The 14,259-nt window shown below is 43.7% G+C and overlaps 1 protein-coding gene across 2 annotated transcripts in view; it reads right to left on the bottom strand.

Annotated features, from left to right (window-relative positions):
- Positions 1 to 14,259, bottom strand: part of LOC110534281 (storkhead-box protein 2) — a 60,512-nt gene that overhangs the window by 6,017 nt on the left and 40,236 nt on the right. For both annotated transcript variants that reach the window (XM_021619045.2, XM_021619046.2), the window contains exon 3: positions 4,044 to 6,498. In XM_021619045.2, the coding sequence (XP_021474720.2) occupies positions 4,044 to 6,498 (2,455 nt within the window). The remainder of the gene's footprint in view (positions 1 to 4,043; positions 6,499 to 14,259) is intronic.

The following is a 14,259-nucleotide window of genomic DNA, read 5'->3' as shown; positions in this document are numbered from 1 at the left end:
AGCATTTGTACCGCTAATTAGCATGGTCACCGCAACTAAAAGGTTCGGCTTAATTACGATTAGTTTGTGTTCACAAGGTTGACAACAATAGCAAAAAAAAAATCTAAACATCCTTGCAACTGATGTTTTTGGGTTTATGACAAAGTAAGAAACACTACTAAGCCAATTATGCGTCTTTCAAAAAAACATTACTAAATCGAATATAGCTCAAAGTGACATATACAGTGGGGCAAAAAAAGTATTTAGTCAGCCACCAATTGTGCAAGTTCTCCCACTTAAAAAGATGAGAGGCCTGTAATTTTCATCATAGGTACACTTCAACTATGACAGACAAAATTAGAAGGAAAAAAATCCAGAAAATCACATTGTAGGATTTTTTATGAATTTATTTGCAAATAAGTATTTGGTCACCTACAAACAAGCAATATTTCTGGCTCTCACAGACCTGTAACTTCTTCTTTAAGAGGCTCCTCTGTCCTCCACTCGTTACCTGTATTAATGGCATCTGTTTGAACTTGTTATCAGTATAAAAGACACCTGTCCACAACCTCAAACAGTCACACTCCAAACTCCACTATGGCCAAGACCAAAGAGATGTCAAAGGACACCATAAACAAAATTGTAGACCTGCACCAGGCTGGGAAGACTGAATCTGCAATAGGTAAGCAGCTTGGTTTGAAGAAATCAACAATTATTAGGAAATGGAAGATATACAAGACCACTGATAATCTCCCTCGATCTGGGGCTCCACGCAAGAGCTCACCCCGTGGGGTCAAAATGATCACAAGAACGGTGAGCAAAAATCCCAGAACCACACGAGGGGACCTAGTGAATGACCTGCAGAGAGCTGGGACCATCAGTAACACACTACGCCGCCAGGGACTCAAATCCTGCGGTGCCAGACGTGTACCCCTGCTTAAGCCAGTACATGTCCAGGCCCGTCTGAAGTTTGCTAGAGAGCATTTGGGAGAATTGGGAGAATGTCATATGTACAGATGAAACCAAAATATAACTTTTTGGTAAAAACTCAACTCGTCATTTTTGGAGGACAAAGAATGCTGAGTTGCATCCAAAGAACACCATACCTACTGTGAAGCATGGGGGTGGAAACATCATGCTTTGGGGCTGTTTTTCTGCAAAGGGACCAGGACGACTGATCCGTCCGTGTAAAGGAAAGAATGAATGGGGACATGTATCGTGAGATTTTGAATGAAAACCTCCTTCCATCAGCAAGGGCATGGAAGATGAAACGTGGCTGGGTCTTTCAGCATGACAATGATCCCAAACACACCGCCCGGGCAACGAAGGAGTGGCTTCGTAAGAAGCATTTCAAGGTTCTGGAGTGGCCTAGCCAGTCTCCAGATCTCAACCCCATAGAAAAATCTTTGGAGGGAGTTGAAAGTCCGTGTTGCCCAGCAAGTCTTACAGAAAACGTTTGACTTCTGTCATTGCCAACAAAGCGTATATAACAAAGTATTGAGATTGACTTGTTATTGACCAAATACTTATTTTCCACCATAATTTGCTAATAAATTCATTAAAAATCCTACAATGTGATTTTCTGGATTTTTTTTCTCATTTTGTCTGTCATAGTTGAAGTGTACCTATGATGAAAATTACAGGCCTCTCTCATATTTTTACGTGGGAGAACTTGCACAATTGGTGGCTGACTAAATACTTTTTTGCCCCACTGTACAGTGCTATCATAAAGTATTAACACCCCTTGACTTTGTCCACATTTTGTTGTGTTACAAAGTGGGATTAAAATGGATTTAATTGTCATTTTTTGTCAACGATCTATACCAAATACTCTAATGTCAAAGTGAAAGAAAAATTCTGACATTTGTAAAAGATTCATTAAAGATACAACAGTAACATACATGTTAGAATCACCTTTGGCAGCAATTACAGTTGTGAGTCATTCTGGGTTAGTCTCTACAAACTTTGAATACCTGGATTAAGCAAGCATTTGGCCACTATTACTTTCAAAATTCTTCAAACTCTGTCAAATTGATCAGTACTATTCAACCATTTTTAGGTCTTGCCATAGATTCTCAAGCAGATCTAAGTCAAAACTGTAACTCGGCCACTCAGGAACATTCACTGTCTTCTTGGTAAGAAACTCCAGTGGAAATTTGGCCCTGTATTTTAGGTTATTGTCCTGCTGAAAGGTGAATTAATCTCCCAGTGTCTGGTGGAAAGCAGACTGAGCTAGGTTTTTCTCTAGGATTTTGAATGTGATTAGTGGCATTCCGTTTCTTTTTTATCCTGAAAAACTCCCCAGTCCTTAACAATTACAAGCATACCCATAACATGATGCCACCACTATGCTTGAAAATATGGAGAGTGGAACTCAGTAATGTGTTGTATTGGATTTCCCCCAAACATAACACTTTGTATTCAGGACAAAAATGTAATTGCTTTGCCACATTGTTTGCAATATAACTTTAGTGACTTATTGCAAACAGTGGATGCATATATTGGAATGTTTTTTTATTCTGTACAGGCTTCCTTCTTTTGACTCTGTCAATTAGGTTAGTATTGTGGAGTAACTACAATATTGTTGTTCCATCTTCAGTTTCTCTTATCACAGCCATTAAACTTTAACTGTTTTAAAGTCACCATTGGCCTCATGATGAAATATCTGAGCGGTTTCCTTCCTTCCTCTCAAAGATACAGGTCACCTGTATCTTTGTAGTGACTGGGTGTATTGATAAACCATCCAAAATGTAAGGGATATTCAATGTCTTATTTTATTTACCCATCTACCAGGTGCCCTTTTTTGCGAGGCATTGGCAGACCTCCCTGGTCTTTCTGGTTCAATCCGTGTTTGAAATTCAGGGATCTTACAGATAATTGTATGTGTGGGGTACATACTGTAGATGAGGTAGTCATTCAAAAATCACAACTTATTTTGTGACTTAAGTTAATTTTTACTCCTGAACCTCCAGTCATTATGCTAACGCTAGTTAGCTTACTTCATACTGGACTTACAGACATAAACATGGTATCCACGAGTTCATCTGACTCCAGGGAAGTAGATAAAGGACCTCATTGGAAAAATCTTGAAGTATCACTTTAATACCATTCTAAACACAGCTGCTCTGAGCAAGTGTGTGTGGTAACATGATGCATGGATAGGATGGCCAAGCCACTGGCATGCTACTACTGTGTACATTGCTTAGAATGGGTCTGTTCTACTAATGCTAATACGCTTGGAAAGCGGACACATCACAAACATCAAAATAAAACCTTAGTGGAACCACCTTATCCCTTTGGGAGGCAACATTACGTTTGCTAGAAAATAGAGGTACACTACCTGGCTAACTAAGTAAGTGAAATGTTTTCCCCCACAGTTAGCGAGTTCTTTACAGTTAGTTAGCAACTGATCCTACACTGTTTTGCTAGATAGGCAAAAGGCCATCATTGTAAATATTAATTTATTCTTAACTGACTTGCCTTAAAGGTTAAATAAAAAAAAATTGTAAGATATCGTAACAATGTTGTGCCAAAAACATACGTATTTATTTGGACAGTGATGCTAAAACTTTTAATTTGTCTCTATCCTCCAGCATTTTGGATTTGAGATCAACAAACTGCAAATGCATCCAATACGTTTGTAGAGTTGCAAGCTTAATGTAGTCATTGCATGCTAGGAATATGGGACCAAATACTAAACTTTTGACTAAATTGAATATAAATGAATGACACCTTCAAATGGAGGGACTAGTTACATAAATTGCATTCATTATCTAAACAGTAAAACAGCATGAAAATACCCTCAGATAAAAGGTGACATTTTGTACTGTCGCCACATATAAAATATTTGATCTCAAATCCAAAATGCTGGTGTAAAGAGCCAAATTCAAATATTTAGTGTCACTGTGCAAATAAATACGTAGTGGAGTGTACAAAACATACCTCCAAAAGTTGTCTCCAGTTGTGTTTACATTTTACAGATTTTGATTGATATCCACTTTCTATATGTATTCTTTGGTCATAAACCTCTGGTTGCTGTAGTGGACAGACTAGGTTCAGCTTACCTTGGGGAGTTGAATCCACTGTCCACAGTCACGCTGCTGCTGTCCATACTATCCAGACGTGCTGAATGCGCTGACTTCTGGCTGCTACTGTTTTCTGTCTCCTTGGGGCTGAGCAGCGTGAGGTTAGTCTCAAACTTGCGCTGCAGATCATGCTCTTTCTCCCGCTCCAGAAGCCACTGCATGGTTCCAACTCCACCCCCACCCTCCCCATGCCCTTTGCCCTCTGCCACCACTAACTCTTTCCGCGCGGTGTCCTCCGCCATCACCTCCTCGTCATCATCCGACACATTGTAGTAGTCAAAGGCAGCCTCGGAGGCTGACGGGACCACTGGCTCGGAGCCCTGGGAGACCAGGGCGGAAGCGGGGGAAGCTGCTGAATTCGAAGGCTGCTGGGCCTCTAGATTGTCAAGGACCTCGGCTGATTTGATGTGTGGGGTCTTTCGCAGGGTGCCCGACTTGGTGTAGGTGCCCTCCACGTAGCCTGCAGTCAATGTGTTGTGTGGAGGCTTGAACAAAGTGTCCTTGCTGAAGATCTCCTTCCTCTTGTCTGCCACGCCACCACCGCCTCCCCCTCCAGGGTCTACGTTGTGTTGGTGTTGTGTCAAACGTCCGTTAGTCATGGGCTCTGGGGTCTGGCTTGGTGTTGATCGGTTTGAGCCATTTTGCCCCTTTGCCAAAGAGTCCTCTTTGTATTCCATCGTGAGGGGAGAGGTAAGGTGAGGGGTGTGGCGATCGGCTGGAGTGCCCTTCCGGATTCCCTCAGACGAGGTTAACGTGTCGTGGTCTGCTTTTGACAGAGGTGAAGGGGCGGTAAGGATTGTTTCGTTTGACGTATTGCACTGGAAGTAGTCGTCCGCCGAGGACTTGGGCGAGAGTCCCTTCAGATCACTGTAGGCCGGCAAGCTGTCTCTGCTCTTATTCCTTTCCAGTGGGCTTCGGATCCTAGACTCGTCCAAGCTCCCCTTCCCTAGGCTCCCCTTCCCTAGGCTCCCCTTCCCTAGGCTCCCCTTCCCCACATCAGGCACACACATTTCAGAATTGAACTTAGCAGCCGAGAACATGATCCTTGAGTAGTGGGGAGACTTCTGGGAGGCCCGCAAAGTCCCATCGTCTGTGTAGTAACGACTTCGTTCATCGGGACTACGCTCATAGTCCTCTGACATCCCCAAAGAGGAGGGGCCCATTCCGTCCAGAGGGCTCAAAGCGTTATCCATGGAGCGGGACCTTTCCTTAGCCTGGTCGGTCAGCTCGTCACGTGACTTCCTTCCTTCTTGAGTGTGACTGTGGCTTCGGTGCACTCTCCCGCTAGACGTCCCGCGCGAGGGCTCGGGGAAAGGCATCTCTGTCCTCCTTTTCGCCAACTCCCCGGACACGTCCCACTCCGGGGTGATGGGGAAGTGGGACTCTGTGATGTTGGGGTTGCTGTGGACTACATAAGTCCCACCACTTCTTTTGCGCTCCAAGGTGTACATGGCCTCACGCGGGGAGCGCACCAGCGAGTGGCTGAAGAAGCGGCTGTAATCCCTGTCTACCATGGCCATGTCCAGGTTGGAACTATCGGAAGGGTTGCCCCGGGAGGCGCGCGTCTTGCTGTGTGAACGGGACTTGCCGTGCGGCACCCGACGGTGACCACGACTCCTCCGGCTGCGTGCACTGTGCTCAGCCGAGCTGCCTGCTTTTCTCCTCTGGGCACGCTCCTCCTCCAGTCTCTTCATCACGGCCGTGTGGCGCGCCACATTCTCCACCGTCAGGTCCGGGTTGATCCGCCGGATGATCTCCATCTCCACAGTGCGGGGGATGGTGATGGCAGGCGCATCTTCATCGCGGAGGGGCCATTCCTCGGGAGGGAACTGGGCCGAGAACGTGGCCAGCTGCCTCAGCTTGTCCTTCTTGAAGCTCAACCTGAACAGCTTCAGCCCAAACTTCTTTGACTGCTTCTCGGCACTGCTGCCGCCACCACCCTCCTTTTTTTTGGTCAGTGTGTCGGTCTTGTAGGGGAAGGGGGCATTACTCTTGCTCTTGTCCGTCAAAGGATCTTGCAACTGTGACGTCGGCATCTGAATGGGAGCCGGAGGGGGCTGAGGGTAGGAGGGGGGGTCTCCCCGAGGCTCCTTGGGAGACTTCCTCTGGTAAGTGGGGGCTTGAGGGATGGGCGTATCATCGCGGTACGTGTTGTATGAGTCCCCATGGTTCTTCTGGTTGGGCCTCTCCCTCACGCAGCCCGGGGTGGAGGGCGTGATGGTGCCCGACTGTGGGGAGGTACACTGCTGCTGCTGTTGCTGCTGCCAGTCGTCCAGGTGGTACCACTTGCTGTTGGATCGGATGAGGTTGGGGGTGATAAAGTAGGTCTGGGGAGTAACAATGAAGTATCCCTCAGGTGTTGGGTAGATTTTCCTCTCTCGCACCAGCATGTTTAGGGTGTGTCGCAGAATCTCCGAGCTCGGTGTTGGAACACCTGAGAGAAACACAGACGGGGGAAAGACAAGTTTTACATTTACATATTTCACCCGATCACTTCTTATTGCAGTTTTCAAACACAACAATTGTAGTTTAGACACTGATCACAACCATACAACTATTGACCACAACCACACAACTATTGCCCACAGCTACTGACCACTACTGACCACAACTACTGACCACAACCAACTACTACCCACAACCACAACATACCACTACACACCACACAACACAGCTACAGACCACGACTAATGCCCACAACCACTGATCTCAACTACTGACCACACAACTACTTAACCACACAACTACTGACCACACAACTACTGAACCAAACAATGACTGACCACAACCACAAAACGACGGACCACAACCACAAAACTACTGACCACAACCACTGACCACAACCACGGACAATAACTACTGATCACAACCACACAACTAATTAACACAAACTAATTACCACAACTAATGCCCACAACTACTGACCACAACACAACTACAGACCATAACTCCTGACCACAACCACTGAACCAAATAACTACTGACCAGAACCGCACAACTACTGACCCCAACACAGCTACAGACCATAACTCAGGAGTTATGACCACAACTACTGACCACACAACTATTGACCACAACTAGAAAACTACTGACCAAAACTGCTGACCAAAACTACTGACCACAACCACACAACTACTTACCACAACTACAGACTATAACTCCTGACCACACAACTACTGAACCACACAACTACTGACCACAACCAAAAAACTACTGACCACACCACAAAACTTCTTACCAAACCACAACTACTGACCACAACCACTGACCTAAATTAATGACCACAACCACACAATTACTGAACCACAACCACTGACCACAACTACTGGCACAACCACACAACTACTGAATAAACAACTACTTACTAAACAACTACTTACTAAACCACTGACCAAAACTACTGACCACAACCCCACAACTACTGACCTAAACTAATGACCAAAACCACACAACTACTGACCTAAACTACTGACCACAACCACACGACTACTGAATATACAGCTACTTACCAAACTACTGATCAAAACTACTGACCACAACCACTGATCACAAAACAACTGAACCACACAACTGCTGACCACAACCACACAACTGCTGACCACAACCACACAACTGCTGACCACATATAGACCACAAGTACTGACCACATCTATACTGTAGGGCCCAATGATCCTGCAACACAACTACTGACCACAACTACAGACCTACTGACCACAACTACCAGTCTGGTCTGCACTTCCTCTGACCCCAGCTCTGGTCCTGGGCATAGCTAGCTAGCTCTGGTTCTCACTAACTCTGGTCTAGCAATGGGCTCCACTATAAATTATAACTACTTGAAGGAGAATACATTAGCATATAATACAATTATTGTTGTTGGGTAACTCTTGAACCGTTCAAGCTAGAGACACAAACCCAATGTTCAGTGCTAGAGGCATCACTACAGACCCTGGTTAAATTTCAGGCTGTATCACAACCGGCCCTGATTGGGAGTGCCATAGGCCGGCGCACAATTGGCCCAGAGTCGTCTGGGTTAGGGTTTGGCCGGTGTAGGCCGTCATTGTAAATAAGTATTTGTTCTTAATATCTGACTTTCCTAGTTAAATAAAATGTACAAATATTAAAAAAACACCATTACTATTGCAGATACTACCACCATCTTTCACATGTTCAGGCTATCCAAATTTCAAATTATTTGAAAGATTTATCAACTATAACTATATACATTTGCATTTATTTCAATAAAATTATTCTTGAACCGTTCGAGCTAGATAAACCAAACCAACATTCATATATTCAGGCTATTCTATCTTTTCATCTACCTACTTTTTCCAACTATAATCAGTCACCATCATTACTACTGCAGACACTACCACTACTATAACATATTTCAAAACCATACATACTTTAAACTTCTTATGGCTGCAATCCCGTTAGCGGGATCGATATGACAACAGCCAGTGAAAGTGCAGGGCACCAAATTCAAAACAACAGAAATCTCATAATTAAAATTCCTCAAACACACATGCATCTTATACCGTTTTAAGGTAATCTTGTTGTTAATCCCACCACAGTGTCCGATTTCAAATAGGCTTTACAGCGAAAGCACCACAAACGATTATGTTAGGTCACCACCAAGCCACAGAAAAACACAGCCATTTTTCCAGCTAAAGAGAGGAGTCACAAAAGCACAAATATAGATAAAATTAATCACTAACCTTTGATGATCTTCATCAGATGACACTCATAGGACTTCATGTTACACAATACATGTATGTTTGATAAAGTTCATATTTATATGAAAAAATCAGAGTTTACATTGGCGCGTTACGTTCACTAGTTCCAAAAACATCCAGTGATTTTGCATAGCCACATCGATTCAACAGAAATACTCATCATAAATGTAGATGATAATACAAGTTATACACATGGAATTATAGATATACCTCTCCTTAATACAACCGCTGTGTCAGATTTTTTTTAAACTTTAAGGAAAAAGCAAACCATGCAATAATTTGAGAAGGTGCTCAGAAAATAAATAAAACAATCCGCCATGTTGGAGTCAACAGAAACCAGAAATCACATTATAAATATTCCCTTACCTTTGATGATCTTCATCAGAATGCACTCCCAGGAATCCTAGTTCCACAATAAATGCTTGATTTGTTCGATAATGTCCATTATTTATATCCAAGTAGCTACTTTTGTTAGGGCGTTAGGTACACATATCCAAACGCTCATGCAGGTCCAGCATAACTTTGGACAACAACTTCAAAACGTTGTATTACAGGTCGAAGAAACATTTCAAACTAAGTATATAATCAATCTTTAGGGTGTTGTTATCATAAATGTTCAATAAAGTTCCAACCGGAGAATTCCTTTGTGTCCAGAGAAGTCATGGAACACAGGTAGATATCATGTGAAATGTCCGTGACCAGGAAATGGCTCTCTGCCAGGAACCTGACTCATTCAGGTCTTATTCAGCCCCACAACACAGTAGAAGCCTCATTCAAGTTTCCAAAGATGGTTGACATCTAGTGGAAGCCATAGGAACTGCATCCATATCCCACTGTGAATTCAATAGGGCCTGGGTTGAAAATCGACCAACCTCAGATTTCTCACTTCCTGTTTGGATTTCTCAGGTGCCTGTTATACTCACAGAAATCATTCAAACAGTTTTAAAAACTTCGGAGTGTTTTCTATCCAATACTAATAATAAATATGCCTGTTTACTCTGGGCACCTCTCATCCAAGCTACTCAATACTGCCCCTGCAACCATAAGAAGTTAAAACAAACATTTTCTTCAGGAAATGTACTTTTAGCCTAAAGCTAGCTATCAGTAGGTCTACATACAGTTAATTCAGAAAGTTTTCAAACCCCTAGACTTTTTCCACATTCTTTTACTTTATAGCCTTATTCTAAAATTTATTAAATATTTTATCATCAATCGACATATATCCCATAATTAAAGCAAAAACAGGTTGACATTTTTGCAAATGTACAATGTAGAAAACATACCTAATTTACATAAGTATTCAGACTCTTTGCTATGAGACTTGAAATTGAGCTCATGTGCACCCTGTTTCCATTGATCATCCTTGAGATGTTTCTAGAACTTGATTGGAGTCCATCTGTGGTAAATGCAATTGATTGGACATGATTTGGAAAGGCACACACCTCATGTGTGTAGGTCCCACAGTTGACAGAGCACAAACCAAGCCATGAGGTTGAAGGAATCATCCGTAGAGCCCCACGAAACCGGATTGTGCCGAGGAACAGATCTGAGAAAGTGTCCCAAAAAATGTCTGCATCATTGAAGGTCCCCAAGAAGACAGTGGCCTCCATCATTCCTAAATGGAAGAAGTTTGGAACCACCAAGACTCGTCCTAGAGCTGGCTGCCCCAAAAAAAACTGAGCAATCGGGGAGAAGGGCCTTGGTCAGGGAGGTGACCAAGAACCCGATGGTCACTCTGACAGCGCTCCAGTGTTCCTCTGTGGAGATGGGAGAACCTTCCAGAAGGACAACCATCTCTGCAGCACTCCACCAAATCAGGCCTTTGTGGTAGAGTGGCCAGACGGAAGCCACTCCCCAGTAAAAGGCACATGACAGCCTGCTTGGAGTTTTCCAAAAGGCACCTAAAGGACTCGCAGACTATGAGAATCAAGATTCTCTGGTCTCATGAAACTCCTTGGCCTGAATGCAAAGCATCACACCTGGAGGAAACCTGGCATCAGACGGTGGCAGCATCATGCTGTTGGGATGATTTTCAGCGGCAGGGACGGGATCGGGGGAAAGATGAACAGAGCAAAGTAGAGAGAGAACCTTGATGAAAACCTGCTCGAGAGCGTTCAGGACCTCAGACTGGGGACAACGATCCGAAGCACACAGTCAAGACAATGCAGGAGTGGCTTTGGGACAAGTCTCAATGTCCTTGAGTGGCCCATCCAGCGCCTGGACATGAACCCGATCAAACATCTCTGGAGAGACCTGAAAATAGCTGTGCAGCGACCCTCCCCATCCAACCTGACAGAGCTTGAGAGGATCTGCAAAGAAGAATTGTAGAAACTCCCCGAATACAGGTGTTCCAAGCTTGTAGCATCATACCTGCAATCACTGCCAAAGGTGCTTCAACAAAGTACTGAGTAAAAGGTCTGAATACTTATCTAAATGTGACATTTCAGTTTTTTTACAATGGCAAACATTTCTGAAAACCTGTTTTTGCTTTTTCAATATGGGTTATTGTGTGTAGATTGAAGAGGTGAAATAACAATCGAATCCATTTTAGAATAAGTCAAGAGGTCTGAAAACTTTCCAAATGCACTGTATTCTACATAATTCCTAAAATATTTTAAAAGAGCTATCATCACTAGAGCTGTCATTTTTCTCTACCCAAATAATAGCCAACAACCTTCTAATCATTACATCATCATTCAACTCAAATCAAACTCAAATCATTCACACTGAAAGTTTTACTAATGTAAATCGTGTATCTAATTTACCTGAAACCTACAGCATGATCGAGTCAGAGTTGCTTTGCTTTTCTAAGATGATCCTGCTTTTTATTCCCATCTTCTGACAGAAGATTGTCCTATGTCTTTCTTATTTTACCATACTGGTCATCTATGAACATTTGAACATCTTGAAGAACAATCTGGCCTTAATGGCCATGTACTCTTATAATCTCCATCCGGCACAGCCAGAAGAGCACTGGCCACCCCTCAGAGCCTGGTTCCTCACTAGGTTTCTTCATAGGTTCCTGCCTTTCTTCTACATCTGAATTGCTTGTTTAGGGTTTTAGGCTGGGTTTCTGTATAAGCACTGTGAAATCTGCTGACATAAAAAGGGCAATATAAATAAATGTGATTGACTTATTCTTTTAGTTTTCACATGCAACAACTGTAGTTTTGACATTTTGCGGCGGCAGCGTAGCCTAGTGATTAGAGCGTTGGACTAGTAACCCGAAAGGTTGCAAGATCGATTCCCCAAGCTGACAAGGTACAAATCTGTTGTTCTTGCCCCTGAACAAGGCAGTTAACCCACTGTTCCTAAGCCGTCATTGAAAATAAGAATTTGTTCTTAACTGACTTGCCTAGTAAAATAAAATAAAACATTGTGATCTAAATGCCCCACAAATTAATATGGTTGATATAAACTCAGCAAAAAAAGTCCCCTTTTCAGGACCCTGTCTTTCAAAGATAATTTGTAAAAATCCAAATAACTTCACAGATCTTCATTGTAAAGGGTTTAAACACTGTTTCCCATGCTTGTTCAATGAACCATAAACAATTAATGAACATGCACCACACTAACATCTTACAGACGGTAGGCAATTAAGGTCTTAAAAACTTAGGACAACTTAGGACACTAAAGAGGCCTTTCTACTGACTCTGGAAAACATCAAAAGAAAGATGTCCAGGGTCCCTGCTTATCTGCGTGAAAGTGCCTTAGGCATGCTGCAAGGAGGCATGAGGACTGCAGATGTGGCCAGGGCAATAAATTGCCATGTCCGTACTGTGAGACACCTAAGTCAGCACTACAGGGAGACAGGACGGACAGCTGATCATCCTCGCAGTGGCAGACCACGTATAACAACACGGTACATCCGAACCTCACACCTGCGGGAACGGTACAGAATGGCAAAAACAACTGCACGAGTTACACCAGGAAGGCACAATCCCTCCATCAGTGCTCAGACTGTCCGCAATAGGCGTGCAATAGGCTGTGCAACAGGCTGTGCCTGTTAGTGAGCATTTCTCCTCTGCCAAGATAATCCATCCACCTGACAGCATGATCATTACACAGATGCACCTTGTGCTGGGGACAATGAAAGGCCACTCTAAAATGTGCAGTTTTGTCACACAACACAACGCCACAGCTGTCTCAAGCTTTGAGACTTCCTGCCTCAAGCTTCTCTTCTTCCATGCCGTCCCTAGGAGGGGTGCGTCACTTGAGTGGGTTGAGTCGCTGACGTGGTCTTCCTGTCTGGGTTGGCGCCCCCTTTTGGGTTGTGCCGTGGTGGAGATCTTTGTGGGCTATACTCGGCCTCGTCTCAAGATGGTAAGATTGAAGATATCCCTCTAGTGGTGTGGGGGCTGTGCTTTGGCAAAGTGGGTGGGATTATATCCTGCATGTTTGGCCCTGTCCATGGGTATCATTGGATGGGGCCACAGTGTCTCCTGACCCCTCCTGTCTCAGCCTCCAGTATCTATGCTGCAGTAGTTTATGTGTCGGGGGGCTAGGGTCAGTTTGTTATATCTGGAGTATTTCACCTGTCTTATCCGGTGTCCTGTGTGAATTTAAGTATGCTCTCTCTAACGCTTTCTCTCTTTCTTTATTCCTCTCTCTCGGAGGACCTGAGCCCTAGGACCATGCCTCAGGACTGCGGCTATGGAATCCTGACCTGTTCACCGGACGTGCTACCTTGTCCCAGACCTGCTGTTTTCAACTCTCTAGAGACAGCAGGAGCGGTAGAGATACTCTCAATGATCGGCTATGAAAAGCCAATAAACATTTCTCATAAGAAACTAGCTCCCTGGTATACAGAAAATACCCGAGCACTGAAGCAAGCTTCCAGAAAATTGGAATGGAAATGGCGCCACACCAAACTGGAAGTCTTCCGACTAGCTTGGAAAGACAGTACCGTGCAGTATCGAAGAGCCCTTACTGCTGCTCGATCATCCTATTTTTTCAACTTAATTGAGGAAAATAAGAACAATCCGAAATTCATTTTTTAAATTTTTTTTGTTCAACATATAAAACATGCTGCTGCAGTGTGGTATTATGGTCTGTTTTCAGAACCCTGGAATGAGTGAAAGGGGACAGGGATTTTGAATGCGTTAAACAAACTGCCTCTATACAACCATCAATTGGTCATGAATGCATACATTACCATAAGGACATTGTGTGTGTGTGTGTGTTTGGGGGGTAACAGGGGTTGTGTTAATTAGGGCACGCAACAGGAAGTGTTTAAAAATGTTTCACAATGGAAAATGAAAAAGAATGTTTCTTATTGGAGAAGGCAAGGTAGTTCCTCCTTATTTCAGTCTGTTTCTTTAATTTTTAGTGCCTAATGAACACAGTCTTGAGGTGTATTATAGGCCAACTGTATAGGGTGAAGAAGTTGCCCTTAGACATTGTTCTTGGGTTAGTTTTGCATTTCTTCCACTGACTGCAGATACTAGCAGATACCCACAGTC

Source organism: Oncorhynchus mykiss, chromosome 10, assembly GCF_013265735.2.
Source record: "Oncorhynchus mykiss isolate Arlee chromosome 10, USDA_OmykA_1.1, whole genome shotgun sequence".
In the NCBI taxonomy this organism is placed as follows: Eukaryota; Metazoa; Chordata; class Actinopteri; order Salmoniformes; family Salmonidae; genus Oncorhynchus; species Oncorhynchus mykiss.
The sequence above is the reverse complement of the archived record's forward strand: the minus strand, read 5'-3'. Positions and strand labels throughout refer to the sequence as shown.